This window comes from Sus scrofa, chromosome 6, assembly GCF_000003025.6.
Source record: "Sus scrofa isolate TJ Tabasco breed Duroc chromosome 6, Sscrofa11.1, whole genome shotgun sequence".
NCBI classification, from domain to species: domain Eukaryota; kingdom Metazoa; phylum Chordata; class Mammalia; order Artiodactyla; family Suidae; genus Sus; species Sus scrofa.
In genome coordinates, this window is record NC_010448.4 from 45,442,367 (window position 1) to 45,463,082 (window position 20,716).

At 49.3% G+C, this 20,716-nt stretch overlaps 1 protein-coding gene across 5 annotated transcripts in view; it reads left to right on the forward strand.

Annotated features, from left to right (window-relative positions):
• The window catches only part of WDR62 (WD repeat domain 62), a 58,654-nt gene that overhangs the window by 23,401 nt on the left and 14,537 nt on the right, over window positions 1-20,716 (forward strand). For 3 of the 5 annotated variants that reach the window (XM_021093225.1, XM_005664499.3, NM_001128461.1), the window contains 10 exon segments: window positions 5,923-6,060; window positions 8,115-8,293; window positions 11,769-11,860; window positions 13,762-13,887; window positions 16,685-16,752; window positions 16,827-16,948; window positions 17,699-17,774; window positions 18,517-18,628; window positions 18,725-18,788; window positions 19,352-19,477. In XM_021093225.1, coding sequence (XP_020948884.1) covers window positions 5,923-6,060; window positions 8,115-8,293; window positions 11,769-11,860; window positions 13,762-13,887; window positions 16,685-16,752; window positions 16,827-16,948; window positions 17,699-17,774; window positions 18,517-18,628; window positions 18,725-18,788; window positions 19,352-19,477 — 1,103 coding nt within the window. 5 annotated transcript variants of the gene reach the window in all.

Sequence of the window (20,716 nt, forward strand, 5' to 3'; positions counted from 1 at the left end):
AAGGATTCTTTTGCTTGATATAGAATTCTTTATTTTTCTTTTCAGACTAGGGGTCGAATTGGAGCTGCAGCTGCAGGCCTACACCACAGCCACAGCAATGCAGGGTCCTTAACCCAGTGAGCGAGGCCAGGGATCAAACCCACATCCTCATGGATGCTAGTTGGGATAGTTAACTACTGAGCCACGATGGTAACTCCCAGTGTACATCTCTTTTAGTTTGTTTATCCTACTCAAAATTTTTTAAGTTTTTTAAATGTGTTGATTTATATCTTTTATCAAATTTGAGAAGTTGGAGTTCCCGTCGTGGCGCAGTGGTTAACGAATCCGACTAGGAACCATGAGGTTGCGGGTTCGGTCCCTGCCCTTGCTCAGTGGGTTAACAATCCGACGTTGCCGTGAGCTGTGGTGTAGGTTGCAGACGCGGCTCGGATCCCGCGTTGCTGTGGCTCTGGTGTAGGCCGGTGGCTAAAGCTCCGATTCAGCCCCTATCCTGGGAACCTCCATTTGCCGCAGGAGCGGCCCAAGAAATAGCAACAACAACAACAACAAAAAAAGAGAGACAAAAGACAAAAAAAAAAAAAAAAAAAAATTTGGGAAGTTTTTGGCTGTTATTTTTTCAAATATTTTTCCGCTCTTTTCCCTCTGTCCTTTCTAGTACTTCTATAATGTCTATGTTGGTATTCTCTAGGCTATTCCATAGGTCCCTTGGGCTGTATTCATTTTCCTTTATACTTTTTTTCTTTTGGATCCTTAGACTAAGTAATTTCAGTTGACCTATTTTCAGCTTCACTGATTCTTTTCTTTTGCCTGTCAAATTTGCTTTTGAACTCTAATGAATGTTTTATTTTACTTATTCTACTCTTCAGCTCCAGGTTTCTATTTGGTTCTATTTTATAATTTGTCTCTTTATTTATAGTCCCTATTTGGTGAGACATCATTCTCTTGGTTTCCTTTAGTTCTTTGTCCACAATTTCTTTGATCTTTTTTATCCTATTTAAAACAGTTGATTTTGGAGTTCCCATTGTGGTGCAGCAGAAACAAATCCGACTAGGAACCATGAGGTTGCGGGTTCGATCCCTGGCCTTGCTCAGTGGGTTAAGGATCCAGCGTTGCCATGAGCTGTGGTGTAGGTCACAGACTTGGCTCATTCTGGCATTGCTGTGGCTGTGGTGTAGGCCAGCGGCTACAGCTCTGATTCGACCCCTAGCCTGGGAACCTCCATATGCCACAGGTACAGCCCTAAAAAGACAAAAAGACCTGGGAGGAAAAAAAAAAACAAAACAGTTGATTTAGTAGTTTCTGCTCTTGTGCTGTCGGTTTAAGGATATGACTGCAGTGGCTCAGGTAACTGCAGAGGTGCAGGTTCACTCCCCAGCCCAGTGCAGTGGGTTAAGGAACTGGCATGCTGCAGCTGGTGATGTAGGTCCCAGCTCTGGCTCAGATTCAACCTTGGGTGCATTTGGAAAAAATACATGAGTAAATAAATAACATTTTTTAAAAAAATGTGTAACTCTGGAAATCAAATTCTCCTTCTCCCCAAGGTTTGTTGTTGTGTGTTGTAATTGTTTAATGACTTTTTGGAACTGTGCTTTTGAAGATTGTATTCTTTTTCATGTATGTTCACAGAAGTCTCTATTCCATTATCTTAGTGTTCAGCTAGTGATTTTTAAAAATTTTTTATTATAGTTGATTTACAATATTCTGTCAATTTTTGCTGTACAGCAAAATGACCCAGTTATACATACGTGTGTGTGTGTGTGTGTGTATTCTTTTTCTCATGTTATCCTTCATCATGTTCCATCACAAGTCAGCTAGTGATTTGATAGCCGTGTCCTTGGTTGTCAAAACTCAGCAACTTTTTTCTTCATTAAGCCCTCCTTTGTTTGATGTAAGTGAGATTCCAGAGTTCTGAAAAAGTTGATTTTGATAGTTTATGCCAGCCTAAGTTTTCATTGATATGGAGTTCCCATCCTGACTCAGCAGTATTGGACCCAACTAATATCCATGAGGACGAGGGTTTGATCGCTGGCCTCGTTCAGTGGGTTAAAGATCCGGCATTCCTGTGAGCTGTGTGTAGGTCACAGACATGGCTCAGATCTCACGTTGCTGTGGCTGAGGCATAGGCTGGCAGCTGTAGCTCCAATTAGACCTTAGCCTGGGAACTTCCATGTGCCGTGGGTATGGCCCTAAAAAAAAACTTTGCATGGACAGCTTTTTGGAGTTCCCTATGCTGTTTTATTTTCATTGATGTGACTTGACTTTCCTTTGTTTTTATTCTTAATTTTACAAGTAACTATATATTTAATCCTCATGTTGGCATCTCTCTAGTTATTATCTTTTTTTTTTCTTCTCACGGCTGCACCTATGGCATAAGGCAGTTCCTGGACTAGGGGTTGGAATCAGAGCTGCACCTGCAACCTACAACACAGCTATAGCAATGCCAGATCCTAACCCACTGAGGGAAGCCAGGGATTGAACTGCATCCTCCTGGATACTGTTTTGGTTTCTCAACCCACTGAGCCACAATGGGCACTCCTCTAGTTGTTATCTAATGCTTATTCTTTAGGAAATTTTTCAAGAATAAGTCATGGGAGCATTATTTCCTGAGTTTTTGCGTGTTGATCACAGTACTGTCCTGTTGATAACTGAGAACAATATTTCCTGGGTTGAATGTTGTTAGTACCCTTTTTATTTGAAAGTCAACTTTTGCTGGATAGAAAGTGCTTAGCTCACATTTTCTTTCCTTGTCTATATTAAATATGTTACTCCTTTTTCTTAATGGTTATTGAAATGTCTGGTATCTTTCTTTTCCTTTTAAGTGACTTGCAGTTTTTGCCTAGAAGCCCAAAGGACATTTTTTTTTTTTTTTTTTTTTTTTTGGTCTTCTTAGAGCCTCACTTGCAGCATATGGAAGTTCCCAGCTAGAAGCAGAATCAGAGCTGTAGCCGCCAGCCACAGCCACAGCCACAGCAATGCTGGATCTTTAACCCACTGAGCGAGGCCAGGGATGGAAAACCCACATCCTCAAGGATGCTAGTCGGATTTGTTTCCACTGAGCCACGATGGGAACTCTGACTTTTTTCTTTTTAAGCTTAGTAATGTTGCTGAAATTTTGTCTTCATATTGGTTTGTATAGTATATATATTCTTTTTTTTTTTTTTTTTTTTCTTTTTAGGGCTGTACCTGTGGCATATGGAAGTTCCCAAACTAGGGGTCAAATCGGAGCTTTAGCTGCTGGCCTATACCACAGCTACAACAATGTGTGATCCGAGCCACATCTGCAACCTCCACCACAGCTCACGGTAACGCCAGATCCTTAACTCCCTGAACAAGGCCAGGGATCGAACCCACATCCTCATGGATACCAGTCAGGTTCATTACCACTGAGCCATGACAGGAACTCCATTTATAGTATATATATTCTTGTCTTTTCTTTTTTTTTTTGTCTTTTTGCCATTTCTTGGGCCGCTCCCACAGCATACAGAGGGTCCCAGGCTAGGAGTCAAATCGGAGCTGTAGCCACCGGCCTATGCCAGAGCCACAGCAACGTGGGATCCGAGCCTTTTCTTCAACCTACACCACAGCTCACAGCAACGCCGGATCCTCAACCCACTGAGCAAGGCCAAGGATCGAGCCCGCAACCTCATGGTTCCTAGTCAGATTCGTTAACCACTGAGCCACAACGGGAACTCCTATAGTATATATATTCTTGAATTACAGATTTTAGTATTTTTTTTTTTCTGTTCCCTTGATTTGCTTTTCTTCAGGGATTTCTATCATCTGTATAGAAACTTGGAACTTCTCTGCCTAGCTTCAATATTTGCCACTTTTCTTCCAATCCTATTAGCTCTTTCATCATTTCTTTTTGATTTTTAATAATTTCCTCCTTAAGAAGTTCCTTGGTGGCCTAGTGATTAAGGATATGGCATTGTCACTGCTGTGGCTCAAGTTGATTCCTGACCCAGAAACTTCTGCCTGCTCCAGGTGTGCCCCTCCCCCCAGTTTTATGCATTAATGCCTTATCTTTTGTGTTTATTTAGTCTTGGGTTTTTAATTTGGCCTTTATTTCTGAATGATTTCTTCATTTATTTTTAACTTTGAATTCTGTCACCTAATCTCTGGGTTTTCCTAATTTTTTTTTTCTTTTTGGCCGCACTTGCAGCATATGGAAGTTCCTAGGCCAGGGATCAAACTGGTGCCACAGTAACAACCTGAGCCACAGTAGTGACGACACCAGGTCTTTAACCTGAGCCACAGAGGAACTCTTGGGTTTTTCTAATTATGATTTAAGTTGCTTTTCATGTCTTAAATCACTTTGTTAATGTCTTGTAGCTTATTTTAAAATAGAAATTATAATTTTTCTGTGTTCCAGTGTGCTTTTTTTTCTTTTCCTTTTTTTTTTTTTCTTTTATTTTAATGAGTAACTTTGGGGCTTGGCCTTGATCGCTTTTTTGTTGTTCATTTTTTGTGTTACTGGTTTTTCTGAATTTTTAGAAGTTGGTGTGGTTCAGGGCAGCTAACTTCCCAAGAAAGAACTCTGTCTTCTATGATTTTTGTTTGTTTATTTAAAAAATACGGCAGGAGCGCTCATTGTGGCTTAGTGGAAATGAATCTGACTAGTATCCATGAGGATGCAGGTTTGATCCCTGGCCTGGCTCAGTGGGTTAAGGATCCGGCATTGCTGTGAGCTGTGGTATAGGTCATAGACGCGGCTCGAATCTGGTGTTGCTGTGGCTGTGGTGTAGGCCAATGGATACAGCTCTGATTAGACTCCTAGCCTACATATGCCAGGGCTATGGCCCTAAATAGACCCCCCCCCCAAAAAATGGCAGGAGTTCCTGCTGTGGCACAGTGGGTTAAGGACCCAACTGCAGCTGCTCAGGTCAATGCAGAGGCACAGGTTTGATCCCTGGCTCAGCACAGTGGGTTAAGGATCTGGTGTTGCCACAGCTGTGGCACAGGTCGCAGCTGTGGTTCAGATTCTATCCCTGGCCCAGGAACCTGCATATGCCCAGGTGTGACCAAAAAAAAAAGGCAGCTTACTTTCTGAAACTTCCTTGTTATGTTCCTATTTTTGTGTTACGTCCAATTTTATCTGTACCTCCTCTTTCTTTTCTGTCTCTTGTCTCTATCCTGATCAGCTTTGTTTCCATTCCCAGGAGTTTCTCCTTACTATGAGCCTTTGTTCTGCAGGAAGTCCGGCAGGTTAGTTTTGAGAGTTCACGGGGCCTTGACTGCTCCAGCCCCTTCAGACCTTTCTGCCAAGCCCATGTCCTCCGCCATGGCTTGATAACTCCCACCCCCAAGTTCAACTGCTACTAAATTTGGCCATTAGTGCTTCCTAGTGAATACCTGCTTTATACATTCTCTCTGTCTCTCTGAGCTGCATTCTGAATGATGTCTTTAGTTCTGTCTTGCAGTTCACTTAATTTTCTTTTCAGCTGTGTCAAATCTTTTGTTTTTAATATGCTTTATTTTTCATTTCTAGAAGTAGTTCTATTTTGTTCTTTTCCAGTTCTGCTTGGTTATTCTTTTATAGTTTCTGATTGGCTCAAAGTGCTGTTATTTCTTCAAATATATTAAGCATAGTTATTTTATATTCTGTCAGATAATTCCAGTATTTGAAGCTAGACTCTGTTGTTTCTGCTGCTGCTTGCTCATGGTACCTTGCTTCCTTTTGTGCATGGTGATTTTTGACTGAGCTGCCCATTTTCCTTAGGAATTGTTTTGTGGGGATGTTTTATAGCCTGGGCTGAAGATGAGGCCTGGGTAATATATTATTTCATGTCATTTTTTTTCTTGTAAGGCATTATACTAAGGCAGTTTATACTTTTTTTCACCAAAATGCAATAGTATATTGTAGTGCCGTCGTTGAAGTGATTATGTTGAATCGCCCTTTGCCTTGTTCTCTGGGGACCATAGGTATATCCTGAGTTTGAAGATCAGAGAGCTTGTCTGCCATCAGGATCTTTTCTGACTTGTTCCTCAGACAATACCATCCGCTTCTGGAACCTGGACAGCAACCCCGACTCTCACTGGCAGAAGAACATCTTCAGTGACGTGAGTGACTCCATGGTGAACCATGCTTTAGGAGGACAAAGACCTCCTTGAAGCTGGGGTACACGGACAGGTGGGAGCTTTAGGGAAGCCTGGTGTTAGGCCTCACTAGGGGCAGGAATCAGGAGTGAGGGCAAGTCAGTCTCTGTCTCCTCTCTTTCTCTCTCCCTCTTTCTTTTTTTTTTTTTCCCCTGTCTTTTTGCCTTTTCTAGGGCCATTCCTGTGGCATATGGAGGTTCCCAGGCTAGGGGTCGAATTGGAGCTGTAGCCGCCGGCCTACACCACAGCCACAGCAATGTGGGATCCGAGCCACGTCTGCAACCTACACCACAGCTCACGGCAACGCCAGATCCTTAACCCACTGAGCAAGGGCAGGGACTGAACCCGCAACCTCATGGTTCCTAGTCGGATTCGTTAACCACTGAGCCACGACGGGAACTCCTCTCTCCCTCTTTCTTTCCAGGCACCATCGTCTTCCCTCTCTGCTTTTCTTTACCAGTCAGCTCCTGCTCTCTAGCTGTGTGTGGACACAGCCATGCCAGGCAACCGCACATACTTAACAAAGATGAAATTGCTCCCCCTGTCTTGGTTAGAACTCCCTGGGAGAGCACCTGATGGGCCAAACTAGCTGCCACACAGTGAGGTCTGGGGTGGGGGTGCTGACAGGGGCCTAAAGAGAGCCGTGATGAAAGGCTGCTGGGAAAACCTTTGCAGAAGGGATGGTTAGCATTGCTAGGTCAGTGAGGGAGCTTCTCTGAGCAGCCGAGATCTGAATCATGCCTTCATTGTTCTGCAGATCCTCGGTAAGGTCAGTGCTAGGTGCTGTGCTGCTTGGCTGGGGACACATCAGTGACTAAGACAGATCCTTCCCCTGCTCCTGTGGCATCTACAGTCTAGTCTGGGGAGACAGGCAGTGAGCCAATACTTGCACAAATTATGCTATAACCACAAGCATAATAAACACCAGGAGAGAGGTTGTAAGGTGTGACTAGGATATGTTAACAGCCATCTGCTTTCATCTGTGGCGTTAGGGGCAGCCTCCTGGAGGGAGAGATAACTGAACTGAGATACGGAGGCTGGGAGGAGTGAAGAGGGGAGGGGAGAGTGTTTTATACCAAGGGACAAAGGCCTTGAGGTTGAAAAGAGCTTGGTGGGTTGGAAAACCTAAAAGAGGTCAGTGTAGCTGGAACAAAAAAGACCCCTAGGGCACGGTGTGTGTAGAAGTTCTTTACTGCTCCCCTCACCAGCCCGTGCTGCCGTCTTCTCTTTTGCACCTGTGATGTACATGTTCTGTTGGTCTGCATACAATAGAAAAATGGGTTTTCTATCCCATACGATAGCAAGAGGTAAAAAGTGGATTTTTCCTAATCATAAAAATAGTCTAGAGGTGGAGTTCTACCTGTGGTGCAGCAGAAATGAATCCGACTAGTATCTATGAGGACATGGGTTCCATCCCTGGCCTTGCTCACTGGGTTAATGATCTGGCGTTGCCGTGAGCTGTGGTGTAGGTCACAGACACGGCTTGGATCCCTCGTTGCTGTGGCTCTGGCGTAGGCTGGCAGCTGTAGCTCTGATTTGACCCCTAGCCTAAGAACTTCCATATGCCTTGGGTGCAGCCCTAAAAAGAAACAAACAAACAAAAATAGTCTAGAGGTAACCGGTCCAGGCTGTTTTGGTGGCTCTAGGAAGCCCTTCGAGATCTAAGAGGAATCCAGCCCTCAACGCTGCCATTTTGAAGAAATGGCCCTTGTCCTTGTGCCCCAGGGTGGCTGCTGGAGTTCTGGTCATCACATCCAAGTTCCAGGCAGCAGGGCAGTGGGAGGGAAGCAGAAAAATTTTTACTTGCTTTACATTTCATTGACCAGAATTTATTCACAGCTTTATCCAGATGGAAGGGAGGCTGGGAAACAGTTTTTATTCTGAGTGGTGAAGCTCCTAGGTCAGAATTGGCATTTTGTTACTCCAGCTGAAGAATAGGAGACTGGCTCTCAGGAGACAGAATTGCAGAGGTGCTTCGGGGCTTTCATAGCACTGACCTCACCCTTTCCTTCCTGCAGACCCTGCTGAAGGTCGTGTACGTGGAGAGTGACATCCAGCACCTGCAGGACATGTCACACTTTCCAGACCGAGGGAGTGAGAATGGGATGGCTGTGGACATGAAAGCTGGGGTGCGAGTCATGCAGGTCAGTCCTGATGGCCAGCACTTGGCTTCAGGAGACCGAAGTGGAAATCTGAGGCAAGTGGGCCCTGGCGGTGTGAAGTGAACACCTCCCAGCTTGGGCTTGGGTTCTAGGAACAGTGGGGAGGAACTCTGGCCTTGGCACCTCCAGCTCCCCATTGGGATTGAGGGGGTGAGTAGCTGTCTGGTAGGCAGCCACCCCTGGGAACATAAGCTTCCAGCATGACTCTAGGGCAGGGTGACACCTCAGCCACGTAGTAGGAGCACTGCTGAACCATCAGAGAAGTTGCCAGCTGGAGCTCGGGGTTCCTGGTGGCCCGGGGAGAGGGGCCAAGAGGATGGGACATTTGAGAGCTCAGGCCGTTTACCACACTGCGGAGGGTTTCAAGATATGACAGACCCAATAAGTGCTGACAGAACATGATCCCTATCACAGGGATCAGGTGTAAGGGGACAAATGACCTGCGTGACCGCCTGGGTTCCGGGGCACAGGAGAGTGTGTGCCTTATAAAGGGGCACCACGCAGCACCAGCAAGACAGGCTCCAAGTGGTCATACAGCCTCGTCCAAGAGGGACAGAGTGCAGATTTTTTCTGTGACGACTTGTGGTATGTTAAATGGTGGCAGCTCTTTTGATGTCAATCCCTGCATAAGGCAGACCGCCTGTGTCAGGGGGCTGCTCCCCTTGACAGCACTTGCCTGTGAATGAGGAAAACGGTAATGAGAGCTCTCACGGGCACAGCAGGCTCCTCTAGTACCGCGTATCTGGACTGATTTCATCCCGTCACTGACCCACTGATGTAAGTGCTATTGTTAGCCCAACTCTCAGATGGGTTAGCTGAGGCGAGAGAGGCCGAGTGGCTGGACCAGGATCACACAGGTGGAGAGTGGAGGAGCTGGGATGACTGGTTTTTTTGTTTCATTTTGTTTGCTTTTTAGAGCCTCACCCGCAGCATATGGAGGTTCCCAGGCCAGGGGTCTAATCGGAGCTATAGTTACTGGCCTATACCACAGCCACAGCAAGGCAGGATCTGAGCCGCACATGCAACCTACACCACAGCTCACGGCAACAACAGATCCTTAACCCACTGAGTGAGGCCAGGGATCAAACCTGCAACCTCATGGTTGCTAGTTGGATTCATTTCCGGTGCACCATGACAGGAACTACTGTTTCTTATTTCAACCTTGGATGACCTGTATTCTGATGTTGTTTGGCAAGAATGTGAGGAAAGGAGTTCCCACTGTGGCACAACATGTTCAAGAGCGTCTTAGGAATGCTGGGAGGTGGATTCGATCCCTCTGCTGGTACAGTGGGTTAAAGATCTGGCATTGCTGCCAGTTTAGGTTGAGACTGCACGGCATGGATCTGATCCCTGGCCTGGGAACGTCATATGCCAAGAGGCCACCAAAAATGGGGAGAAAAAAGAATGTGAGGAAAGTCTGAATATGAGATGCTTTAAGAATGAGAAATTGGGGAGTTCCCGTCGTGGCGCAGTGGTTAACGAATCCGACTAGGAACCATGAGGTTGCGGGTTCGGTCCCTGCCCTTGCTCAGTGGGTTAATGATCCGGCGTTGCCGTGAGCTGTGGTGTAGGTTGCAGACGCGGCTCAGATCCCGCGTTGCTGTGGTTCTGGTGTAGGCCGGTGGCTCCAGCTCCGATTCAACCCCTAGCCTGGGAACCTCCATATGCCGCGGGAGCGGCCCAAGAAATAGCAACAACAACAACAACAAAAAGACAAAAGACAAAAAAAAAAAAAAAAAAAAAAAAGAATGAGAAATTGGGGAGTTCTCGTGGTGGCACAGTGGTTAACGAATCTGACTAGGAACCATGAGGTTGCGGGTTTGGTCCTTGCCCTTGTTCAGTGGGTTAAGGATCTGGTGTAGGCCAGCGGCTGCAGCTCCGATTCGACCCCTAGCGAAGGAAGGAAGGAAGGAAGGGAAAGGGAAGGGAAGGAAAAAGAAAAGGAAAGGAAAGGAAAAAGGAAAGAGAAATTGGGGAAGTTCCTGTTGTGGTGCAGCAGAAATAAATCCGACTAGTATCCATGAGGATGTGGGTTTGATCCCTGGCCTTGATCAGTGGGTTAAGGATCCGGTGTTGCCATGAGTTGTGGTGTAGGTTGCAGATGCGGCTCAGATCCTGCATTGCTGTGGCTGTGGCTGTGGCTGGCAGCTGCAGCTCCAATTCATCCCCTAGCCTGGGAACTTCTTCCATATCTGGCCCTAAAAAGCAAAAGAAAAAAAAAGAACGAGAAATTTGGAAGTTCCCACTGTGGTGCAGCAGATTAGGAATCCAACATTGTCTTTGTGGTACTATGGGTTCAATTTCCAGCTAGGCACAGTGAGTTAAGGATCCAGTGTTGCTGCAGCCGTGACACTGTGGCATAGGTCACAACTGCAGCTCAGATTTGATCCTTGGTCTGGAAACTTTCATATGCTGTGGGTACTGCCAAAAAAATAATGATGATGATGATGAGAAATTTGGAGTTCTCTGGTGGCCTAGCAGGTTAAGGATCTGATGTTGTCACTGCTATGGCTCAGATCACTACTATGGTGCAGGTTCAATCCCTGACCCAAGAATTTACGTATGCCATGGGCACATGGCCAAAAAAAAGGTTAAAAAGAAGAGTTCCCATGGTGGCTCAGAGGGTTAATAACCCAACTAGTATCCATGAGGATGCGGGTTCAGTCTCTGGCCTTGCTCAGTGGGTTAAGGATCTGGCATTGCCGTAAGCTTCAGTGTAGGTCGCAGATGCAGCTTGGATCTTGGGTTGCTACAGCTCTTTGATTCCACACCTAGTCTGGGAACTTCCATATGCCACAGGTGCAACCCTAAAAAAGAAAAAGAAAGCGATATATATTGATTAAAAAAAAAAGAATAAGGGAGTTCCCGTCGTGGCGCAGTGGTTAACGAATCCGACTAGGAACCATGAGGTTGCGGGTTTGGTCCCTGCCCTTGCTCAGTGGGTTAACGATCCGGCGTTGCCGTGAGCTGTGGTGTAGGTTGCAGACGCGGCTTGGATCCTGCGTTGCTGTGGCTCTGGCGTAGGCCGGTGGCTCCAGCTCCGATTAGACCCCTAGCCTAGGAACCTCCATATGCCGCGGGAGCAGCCCAAGAAATGGCAAAAAGACAAAAAAAAAAAAAAAAAAAAGAATAAGAAATTGGAATCAAATATTCCCTTCCATAGATCCTATCCTGGAATATAACCTCTGACTCCTTCCTGACCCCCAGGAATCACTTCTGATAGAGCCCTTCCCTAAGCCTTGTTCCCCCAGAGGATCATCCTAGATCTCACCTGTGGAACCATAGGGGCAGGTGCCCACTGAGGTGCCCCCAGGCTTGGTGCTGCTTCCTTGAGGATGGCGGGTTTCTAGAGAAGGAGGGTGGTTGGGCATCTCTAGACAAACTGGGCAGGGTAGGCTAGTCTCCATGTCGCCTTTCTGGCTGCTCTGACCTTTTCTAGTAGTGGCAGAGCACCTGGAATTGAGGGGTGGCGGCTTCATTCGGGGTACAGCAGGCAGTATGTGTCCCCAGGATCCACGAGCTGCACTTCATGGATGAGCTGGTCAGGGTGGAGGCCCATGATGCTGAGGTGCTGTGCCTGGAGTACTCCAAGCCTGAGACAGGTGAGCCCATGGCAGGGTTGGAGCTGGGGAGTGGCCTGCCTGGCAGAGCCACAGAGAAGGGCAGTTGGTATCTGTGAATGACAGCTGGGAGTCCTGTGTTTAATAAGGGCTCCCAGGGCTGGACCCTGGGAACAGGGTAGCTGGGACTTCAGAAAGCAAGACATCAGCAGGCAGGACTCAACTTGCTTATCCTGGTCCCTAGAACCCTGAGCAGTGCTCAGGCTAAAGAGGTGAGCATTGGATGAGTCAGTGTATGAATGAGCTCGTGTCTGCTAGAGAAAATAGATCAACAATCAAGCATATTATTCTGAAAAAGTTTGGTGCCTGCAGAAAAATTGTAAGAATATTATGATAAATAGCCATATCCTCCTCACCCAGATTCCCCAAGTTTTTTTTTTTTTTTCGGAATCCTGTCTGAGCTTGTGACTGTATATATGATTTTATCTGCTTGCCCTCTGTCCATTTCTCTGTTTCTGCATGTGTGTATGTACACACACACACACACACACACAGTACAACAACAGCACATATGGTCATTTTGGTTTTCTTTTTTTTTTCCTGTCTTTTCTCTTTTTAAGGCCGCACCCTCAGTGGCATATGGAGGTTCCCAGGCTAGAAGTCTAATTGGAGCTGTAGCCTCCGGCCTACACCACAGCCACAGCAATGCCAGATCCGAGCCGCATCTGCAACCTACACCACAGTTCACGGCAACGCCAGATCTTTAACCCGCTGAGCGAGGCCAGGGATTGAACCCACAACCTCATGGTTCCTAGTCGGATTCGTTTCTGCTGCACCATGATGGGAACTCCACATTTTGTTTTTCTTTTGCTAAACTATTCGAGAGTAAGTTGCAAGCGTGCCACCCTTTCCCCCTTCAGTGCTTCTGTGAACATTTCCTAGCAAGGAGGACACGCATTTGCATGACCACGGTGCACTTATCAAATGTGGACATTGCCTTTAGAGACTGTGCTGTCCTCTGTCCTGTGGGTCTCATTCACATTTTGCCAGTTGTCCCAATGTTTCCTTTGAGCAGCTTTGGTTTTCCAGTCCAGGTTCACACTTCAGTTGTCCTGGCTCTGTTGCCACCTTTGTTCTGGACTATTTCCACAGCCTTATTTAATTTGTCTTTATGAATTGGCTTTCTGCAGAATATAGACCAGTTATTTAATAGAATTGTCTTCCATTTCGGTTTGTCTTATTTTCCTCGTGATTTGATTCTGTTGCCAGATTTCCTGCAGGAATGTGACGTAGGTGGAGTTATGTCGTGCTGGGTTAAAGATCTTTCGCAGGCTCTTGTCTCCTCCTTCCTTCCCCTGCACACATCCTCTGCCCCACAAAATTTACTTTTAAATTTCTTTTCATTCAGGACTCCTCTGTGGAGCGCTCCTCAGCTCATGTGTTAGGCCTCAGATATAGCAGGTGCCCAGGGGAGGCACTGTCTGCGGGACCAGCATGAAGGTCCAGTAGCAGCCAGTGGCCACTGGGTTCTTGACAAGGCTTCTGTAGCCAGATCTCAGACTATAAGGGGGCGGTGTTGGGGGAGGCTGAGAAGTTGTCACGGCTTCATTTGGCAGACCAAGTAGCTGGACTTGTAGGAAGGGGTGCTGGGCTCTGCTGAAATGTCTGGTGTGGTCACAAGTGGAGGAACCTCCGGATATCGATCAAGATTCATCCTGCACGAACCAGTGGCGAAAGATGTCAAATGCGCGAGTTTGGAGTGCTGGGGAAGGACTGCCCAGGGTGGGGTAGTGACCCCTCCCTGGGTTTGGAGTCAGTGGGCAGCAGTTATGAAACCAAAGACCCCTTCTTCAAGTCCAGGAGAGCTCGGTCACGCTGTTCCTTGGGAGGCTGAGGCATCAAGCAGCCTCCGAGGAGTCCAGCACCACACTCTCCACCCACAGGGCTGACCTTGCTGGCCTCGGCCAGTCGAGACCGACTGATCCATGTGCTGAACGTGGAGAAGAACTACAGCCTGGAGCAGACCCTGGATGACCACTCCTCCTCCATCACGGCCGTCAAGTTTACTGGTGAGCCCCTTCCTGCCGCGTCATGCACCTCATTAGATGGGCTCCTTTGGCTGCACGTAACAACAAAGCCCCCTTTAGCTTAAACAAAAGGGAGAGGCAAGCTCTGGATTCAAGCACAACTGGATCCAAAGGTTGATTTTTTCTTTTTCTTAATTATTAGGACTCTCCCTCTGTCATCTGTCCTTTCTCTGGTGGACAGGATCCTGGTGGTCGCTATGCCACTGGAAAGAGATTTTCCCTTGTGCTGTCAGTTTTGGCAGAAATTGGGAGCCAACTTCCCTTGTGCTGGCTTGAGGCGCTTGTCCTTTCCAGAATAGTTATCGGTGCCAGAGCTTAGGGGTGTTCTCTTGGGCCAGGTCTGACTCATGTGCCCCCAGCCCCCACCTGCCTCCATCTGCATCCAGGAGGACTGGCATTAGATGAGAACTGGTCCCCAGAAGGCAGTCAGGGTGCCAATCCAGGGTGGGATGGGTGCTGGTGACTTTGGCAGAAAAATGGGTGACAGCAGCCATGGCTGGAGGCAAATTCTGTGCTGGGTGATGGTCCTTGCCCATCCCAGCAGTTACCCACCTCCTTATCCCCTTTACAGCCAGGGACACAGCCAGTAGGTGCAGGCCTGGTATTTGGCATAAGGCTGTCCTTCAAAGCCTGTGCTCAACCCAGCAATTGAAGGGATCCCTCCAAGACTGGAAAGATTGAGTGTGGAGATCCCTGGCCATGAGGAATTCCAAGAGAAGAGCATGTAGGCCTCATGGGGGTTTAACTGATTAGAACCTAGGAACATATTCAAAACTGTATTCAAGAAGAATCCGGAGTTCCCGTCGAGGCGCAGCAGAAACGAATCCGACCAGGAACCATGAGGTTGCAGGTTTGACCCTTGGCCTCGCTCAGTGGGTTAAGGATCCAGTGTTGCCATGAGCTGTGGTGTGGGTCGAAGATGCTGCTCGGATCTGGTGTTGCTGTGGCTGTGGTGTAGGCTGGCAGCTGTAGCTTCGATTAGACCCCTAGCCTGGGAACCTCCATGTGCTGCAAGTGTGGCCTTAAAAACCAAAAAAAAAAAAAAAAAAAAAAAAAAAAGATTCCATTCATGGAGAGAATACATCTGTGTACTCCAAGTTCTCAACCATGAAGAGTTTCCTTCACATAATCTTGCGGCTAAGAATGTACTAATGTGCCTTGGTTTTCTCGCTTCCTGCCCTGCCTCTGTCTAACTAAGGTGGTCAGGAGCTGGGCCAAAACGGGTCAACAATATTTGCAATGTCTTAGTGAGGATCTAACAAAAGCTCATCTGCTCAGACTTCTCAGACATCCTTAAAAGACCATTCTTTCCACAGGGTAGTTAGAATTGTTCAGTAAACCTGGAAGTTTGGCCAGCAGTGACCTCACCTTTAAAGAATGGTCTAGATCCTAGAGAGGTGATGACTGCCCAAGAGGGTGGCCCAAGAGTCAGTCCTTGAGGCCACCTTCAGAAGGTGTGGGCCTCTGGTAAAGTCCCAGCCAGGCTGAGGAGGCGCATCCTAAAGCAAACTCCTGTGAACCCTGCTCCGACTGGGCTGGCTCGCCTGGGCCTTGTCCTCAAAACGTTGATAGTTCATAGAAACTGGGCTCCAGCCAGTCAGAAACTGTCTGGAGCTACCTAGCTAAAAAAATGAGTCAGTGAAATACACATCCAAAAATACACAGAAAACCTGTTACTAGTTCACAGACTCCTTCAGTGAGTGTCCACATCAAGGGTCATAGCTGGTAGGTTTGAACCATGCCAGACACGCATTGTTTACAGCCAGCAACTGTTCTGATTGGTCCTGGTCCCAGTATTGCTAAATACTTGGACTCACCACCCTGGGTAAAGAAGCAAAACATTACCAGTGACTTGCAGGCCCTCTCTGGGTCCCTCCTGGGTCCCAGTCCCCCTCCCTCCAGCCCCCAACACACACCCCCTTCCGTGATCTGCTAACTCCTGCCTGAGCAACACCTTAACTTGCATGTCAGGCCCGGACGCTCTTCAAAAGTCCTGTCATGAAGGAGCAGTGTGTTCTGTCTTTTCATTCTCACTACAACTCTCTGAGGTATTTGTGCTGTGATTATTGTTATTTTATAAAGAAAGAAGGATAAAAGCAACGCCACGCCAGTAGTGCTTACCAGGTGGCAACCATTGTCCCTAGAGCTTCACGCCGCTCCACGGTGAAGGAGGCTCGTTAAACAGGCTGGAAGCTGAGGCTCAGAGAGGAAGCCTGGCTACAGAGCAGTGTTTAACCAGAGCTTGCCTGGGTTCAGCCCTGGCCCGGTCCTGACGCTGCACCCTGGGACAAGGACTGTGTGACGCTGAGCCCCTGGGTTCCCATTTGTGCAACGCAGTGGCTGGTGACAGGAAGGGGAGGCGCAGGCAGTGCAGGCCCTGGACCGAGGAATGTGTGGATATTCTGATTGTTCTTGATAGTGTGAGCCTCCCAGAGGTCTGCCTGTCTCCTCTCTTCTGTTCAGTCCCACCTCCATGCTGCAACCCAAGTCACCTCTCCAAATCCCACATGAAACATGGTGCCCCTGCTGCGTCCTGGCCTCTGCTTCCCTACCTGCTGTTGCTCTGCAGAGGCCTGCAGCCCACTGCTCCCTGTGTCCCCACACACACACACGGCTCTACCACTCACCGCACCTCTTCCACGAACCCCAGCACTCACCTCACCTCTTCCACGAAGCCCCCTCTGACCCCCAGCAGAGTTCCCTTGCGGTAGTTTCCCTAGCTAGGATCTGCAGCCCAGCGGTGGCCCAGCCCTGCCTAGTACACTGCTCCTTCCTCCAGGCAGCAGAGACATCCAGATGATCAGCTGTGGTGCCGACAAGAGCATCTACTTCCGCAGTGCCCAGCAGGTAGCGTGGGGTGGCCTCCTTGGGGTAGGGGGCTTGTCAGGGGCGTCCTCTGAAGGCCCTGCCTGCCCTGCCAGGCCTCGGATGGACTGCACTTCGTCCGTACCCACCACGTGGCAGAGAAGACCACCCTGTATGACATGGACATTGACATTACCCAGAAGTATGTGGCCGTGGCCTGCCAGGACCGCAACGTCAGGTGAGGGCAGTCCTGGCTTCTGAGTTGGCTTGGCCTGGGCTGGTTTCTGAGCGGGGCCTGTAGGGGCCTAGTTGGGCCTGTCTTCTCATGGGCTGCTTGCTTTCCTCCTGCTTATCTGGTCCCTGAAGCAGGGTGGGGTGGAGGGACCGTGTGGGTGTTTCTTAGGAGCTGGGCTCACCCAGGTCAGCCGAGGGTTCCCCTGGCTCTCAGGAGCCTGTGTGGGGTGACTGAGAGGTGCTGATGTGGCTCGTAGACTTATTCACTCACCCTTGTTTCCTGAGCAGCTGTCTAGAAGGGACAGTGGGAAAGTCATGTGGAGTGGAAGAGAGAGAACCTCCCCAGACTGTGACAGCACAGAGTGACCAGAGCTGGGACAACAGGAGCTTGTGGAAAGGGCCTGTTGGAAGGGACGGCTGAGCTTAGCCCGGGAGGATGGGGAGGAATGAGCATGTGCAGAGAGCTTCTCCACCACCTTCATTTGCTCATTCGAACTGGATGCCAGGCCCTCAGCTTGCTATGGACGGGGAGGCAGACATGAACTCAAGGGACACCCAGTACATAGCCTCTGTGACCCAGCCTGGGATGAGGTCACATTCCCCGGCATGGGGTTTCAGCCCAGACATTAGATGGGGGATAGGAGGAATGGGGACTTCCAGGGGAAAGGAGGGAGCAGGTAAGGCTGGATCCAGAGGACAGGAGAGGGTGAGTGGGCAGGGCCAGGTTAGTCACTTATGCCCCCCACCTTCCTAGAGTCTACAACACCGTGAACGGGAAGCAGAAGAAGTGCTACAAGGGCTCCCAGGGAGATGAAGGGTCCCTGTTGAAGGTAAGAAACTGGGGCTCCCGGGTGAAAGCCGCACACACAGCCACACACAAGGCCCCCCTCTCTGTCTTCTCCCCTGCTAGGCCGCCTGAGACTTGCGTCCTCCTTGGCACCTGATCCGTAGATCACACCCTGGCCAGTATCCACTAAGGCCTGGCTGACCAAGGATGCGGGGAGCCAGCCCTGATTGCTCTACCTTTATTTACTGAACCCTGCCCCAAGCGGAGCCATTTAAGTGGTTTCCATCTTGAGTGTCAGTAGAGCGGGGTGTGGGAAGAATCCGAGAGACCTGGGGTCCCTCTCCAGCCTTGCTCCCTGCCTGTGTCATCCAGGACGAGGTGGGAGCCTTCTTAGGGGCCTCTGGACAAGGAGTTTAGGCTTCAGGGTCAGACCCTCTTAACAGCTCTGCCTCAGGCTGCCTGTGACCTTGGGCAAATGTCATCTATTCTCAACCTGTTTCATCATCTGTAAAATGCAAAGAAGCCTCTATCAGAGAGTTCTGTGGAGGAAATAGGTTCACACACGTACAGTGCTCAGCACGGAGCCTGGTTGCCGTTAGTACCATTGCCATGGCTGGTCGTTTCGCCTGTGGAGGGGGAGGTGTATGTGGTGAAGGTTACCTGGGACAAGTCCATGTACCAGGTGCCCAGCAGAGGGGGCCACTGAGTGGGGCCCTGAGGTTGCTTCCCAGGCCCCTGGGAAGGAGGAGACCGCCCAGGGGTCACGTGGATCCTCTTCTTGGCAGGTCCATGTGGACCCTTCAGGCACCTTCCTGGCCACAAGCTGCTCTGACAAAAGCATCTCCGTGATTGACTTTTACTCAGGCGAGTGCGTTGCCAAGATGTTTGGCCATTCAGGTGGGTGTGCCTCCCTGCTTGGGACACCTCCCCACTTGTCGCCACACAGCCTTCTGGCTCAGAGGGCCAGCGCAAGCCTCTCTGCTCTGCTTGCAGAAATCATCACGGGCATGAAGTTCACCTATGATTGTCGTCACTTGATCACAGTTTCTGGAGACAGGTGGGAAAGGCCTGGAGGCTGCTGCTGGCCTGGCCTCCTCCTGGGAGTGGTGGGCCCTCCCTGTCAAGGGCTCAGACCCGGGCCACCTTGCCCAAAGCCTGCCTGGGCAGAGGGCCCTCTGAGCGTTCCAGCCTACTCCCTGGACAGTGCACCAGCCCTGAGTTGAGATCCCAGATCTGCCACTTACTTGTGACCCTGAGCAGATCATTTCCCCTCTCTGAGCCTCTGTAAGAGAGGCCACTCCCCTCTGCCTCGAAAATTGTATGGTGAGAGTCAAATGAGATGACATATATAAGTTCCTTAGCACATGGTTGGTACCCTTTTTAGCACGAGGAAGTCCCTTTTGTTGTCACTCTTTGATTTACTATGGTCCTTCGTCACAGCCCCCTTCCTTGGGTCTTCAGGTGGAGACCTGACTTGGACCTGAGCCCTTGCACTATGCTGATGGGGGGCAGGGACTGAGGAATAGGGTCCTGGCTGTGGTGACCCAGGTGGCCTCAGGGTCAGATGGTTTCTGCATTTCCTGTTCCTCCCTCTTCCACGTCTCTCCTTGGCCTCTGTAGCTGTGTGTTCATCTGGCACCTGGGCCCGGAGATCACCAACTGCATGAAGCAGCACTTACTGGAGATCGACCAACGGGAGCAGCCGCAGCAGAACACGAAGGACGGGAAGTGGAGCAGAGACCCCAGGTCCTGGCCACCTATCCATCCCCTGTGGGTCCATTCACTGGAGGAATGTCTTCCTGCCTTGGACCCCGTGAGGAGTGAGGCAGGACACAGCTGTGGCTCAGACAGCCCTGAGCTGGGCCTTTTGTGCATGCGAGGCCTAATGGGGAGATGGAATTTGAATACAGAGTTACAGTATTACATATGAGAAGGGTTTGAAGTGGGAAAGCAAAAGTGCTTGGAGATCCCCAGAGCACTCTGGTGGGGAAGCCCCAGGGGCTGTGGGGACCAGAGGAGACCCCCAGCTTAGCCCAGGTGGGGAGGGAAGAGGTCAAGAAAGGGTCCAGTGGAGCCAGGATGTCTTCTTAATCTTGAAAGTTATTTCTTCAGTTATGTCTTTGAGTTTCTTGAACTTTTTTTTTGTCTTTTTGTCTCACTAGGGCCACACCCGCAGCATATGGAGATTCCCAGGCGAGGGGTCCAATCTGAGCCATAGCCGCCAGCCTGAGCCATAGCCGCCAGCCTACGCCACAGCCACAGCAACGTGGGATCCAAGCCGCATCTGTGAACTACACCACAGCTCTCAGCAACGCTGGATCCTTAACCCATTGAGCAAGGCCAGGGATCAAACCCGAAACGTTATGGTTCCTAGTCAGATTTGTTTCCACTGCGCCACAACGGGAACTCCAGTATTTCTTAAGTCTTTATGTTTCAAGACCAATATTATTTGTAGTGAATTCCTGTTCTGATTTGGGTTTGGAGGTCTCAGTTTGAGTGGGAGGTTTTGAATTTTCCTCTCTCCTGCCTCTAGAGCTGTGCTTGCCTCTCCTTCTCTCTCTTTTTTTGGCGGGGCGGAGCGGGGTGGGCTGCAGCATGTGAAAGTTCCCTGGCCAGAGATGGAACCCACGCCACAGCAGTCACCTGAGCTGCTGCAACACCGGATCCTTAATCCACAAGGGAACTCCTTTCTGTCCTGAGGCTTTGCCGTTGCCTCCCTGAGGAGACCAGGCCTGACATGGGCCTCCTGGTCTGTAGTCTCGGAGGGAATGCAGATCAAGGCACCAAGGGAGTGGGTAGTTCTTTGGCTCTTAGAGCTGAAATCTCATTGCTAACCCTGCTCCCCACAGCAGAACCCAGCAACTCAGGACTCATGGCCCGCTGTCTGCATTGCTTTCCATTCCATTGCTGTGACCCTTGAAGAGTTTGTCTTATTTTTTTGGCCCAGGCTTTGTTACATCTCATTTTATTTTGCAGTATGTTTCT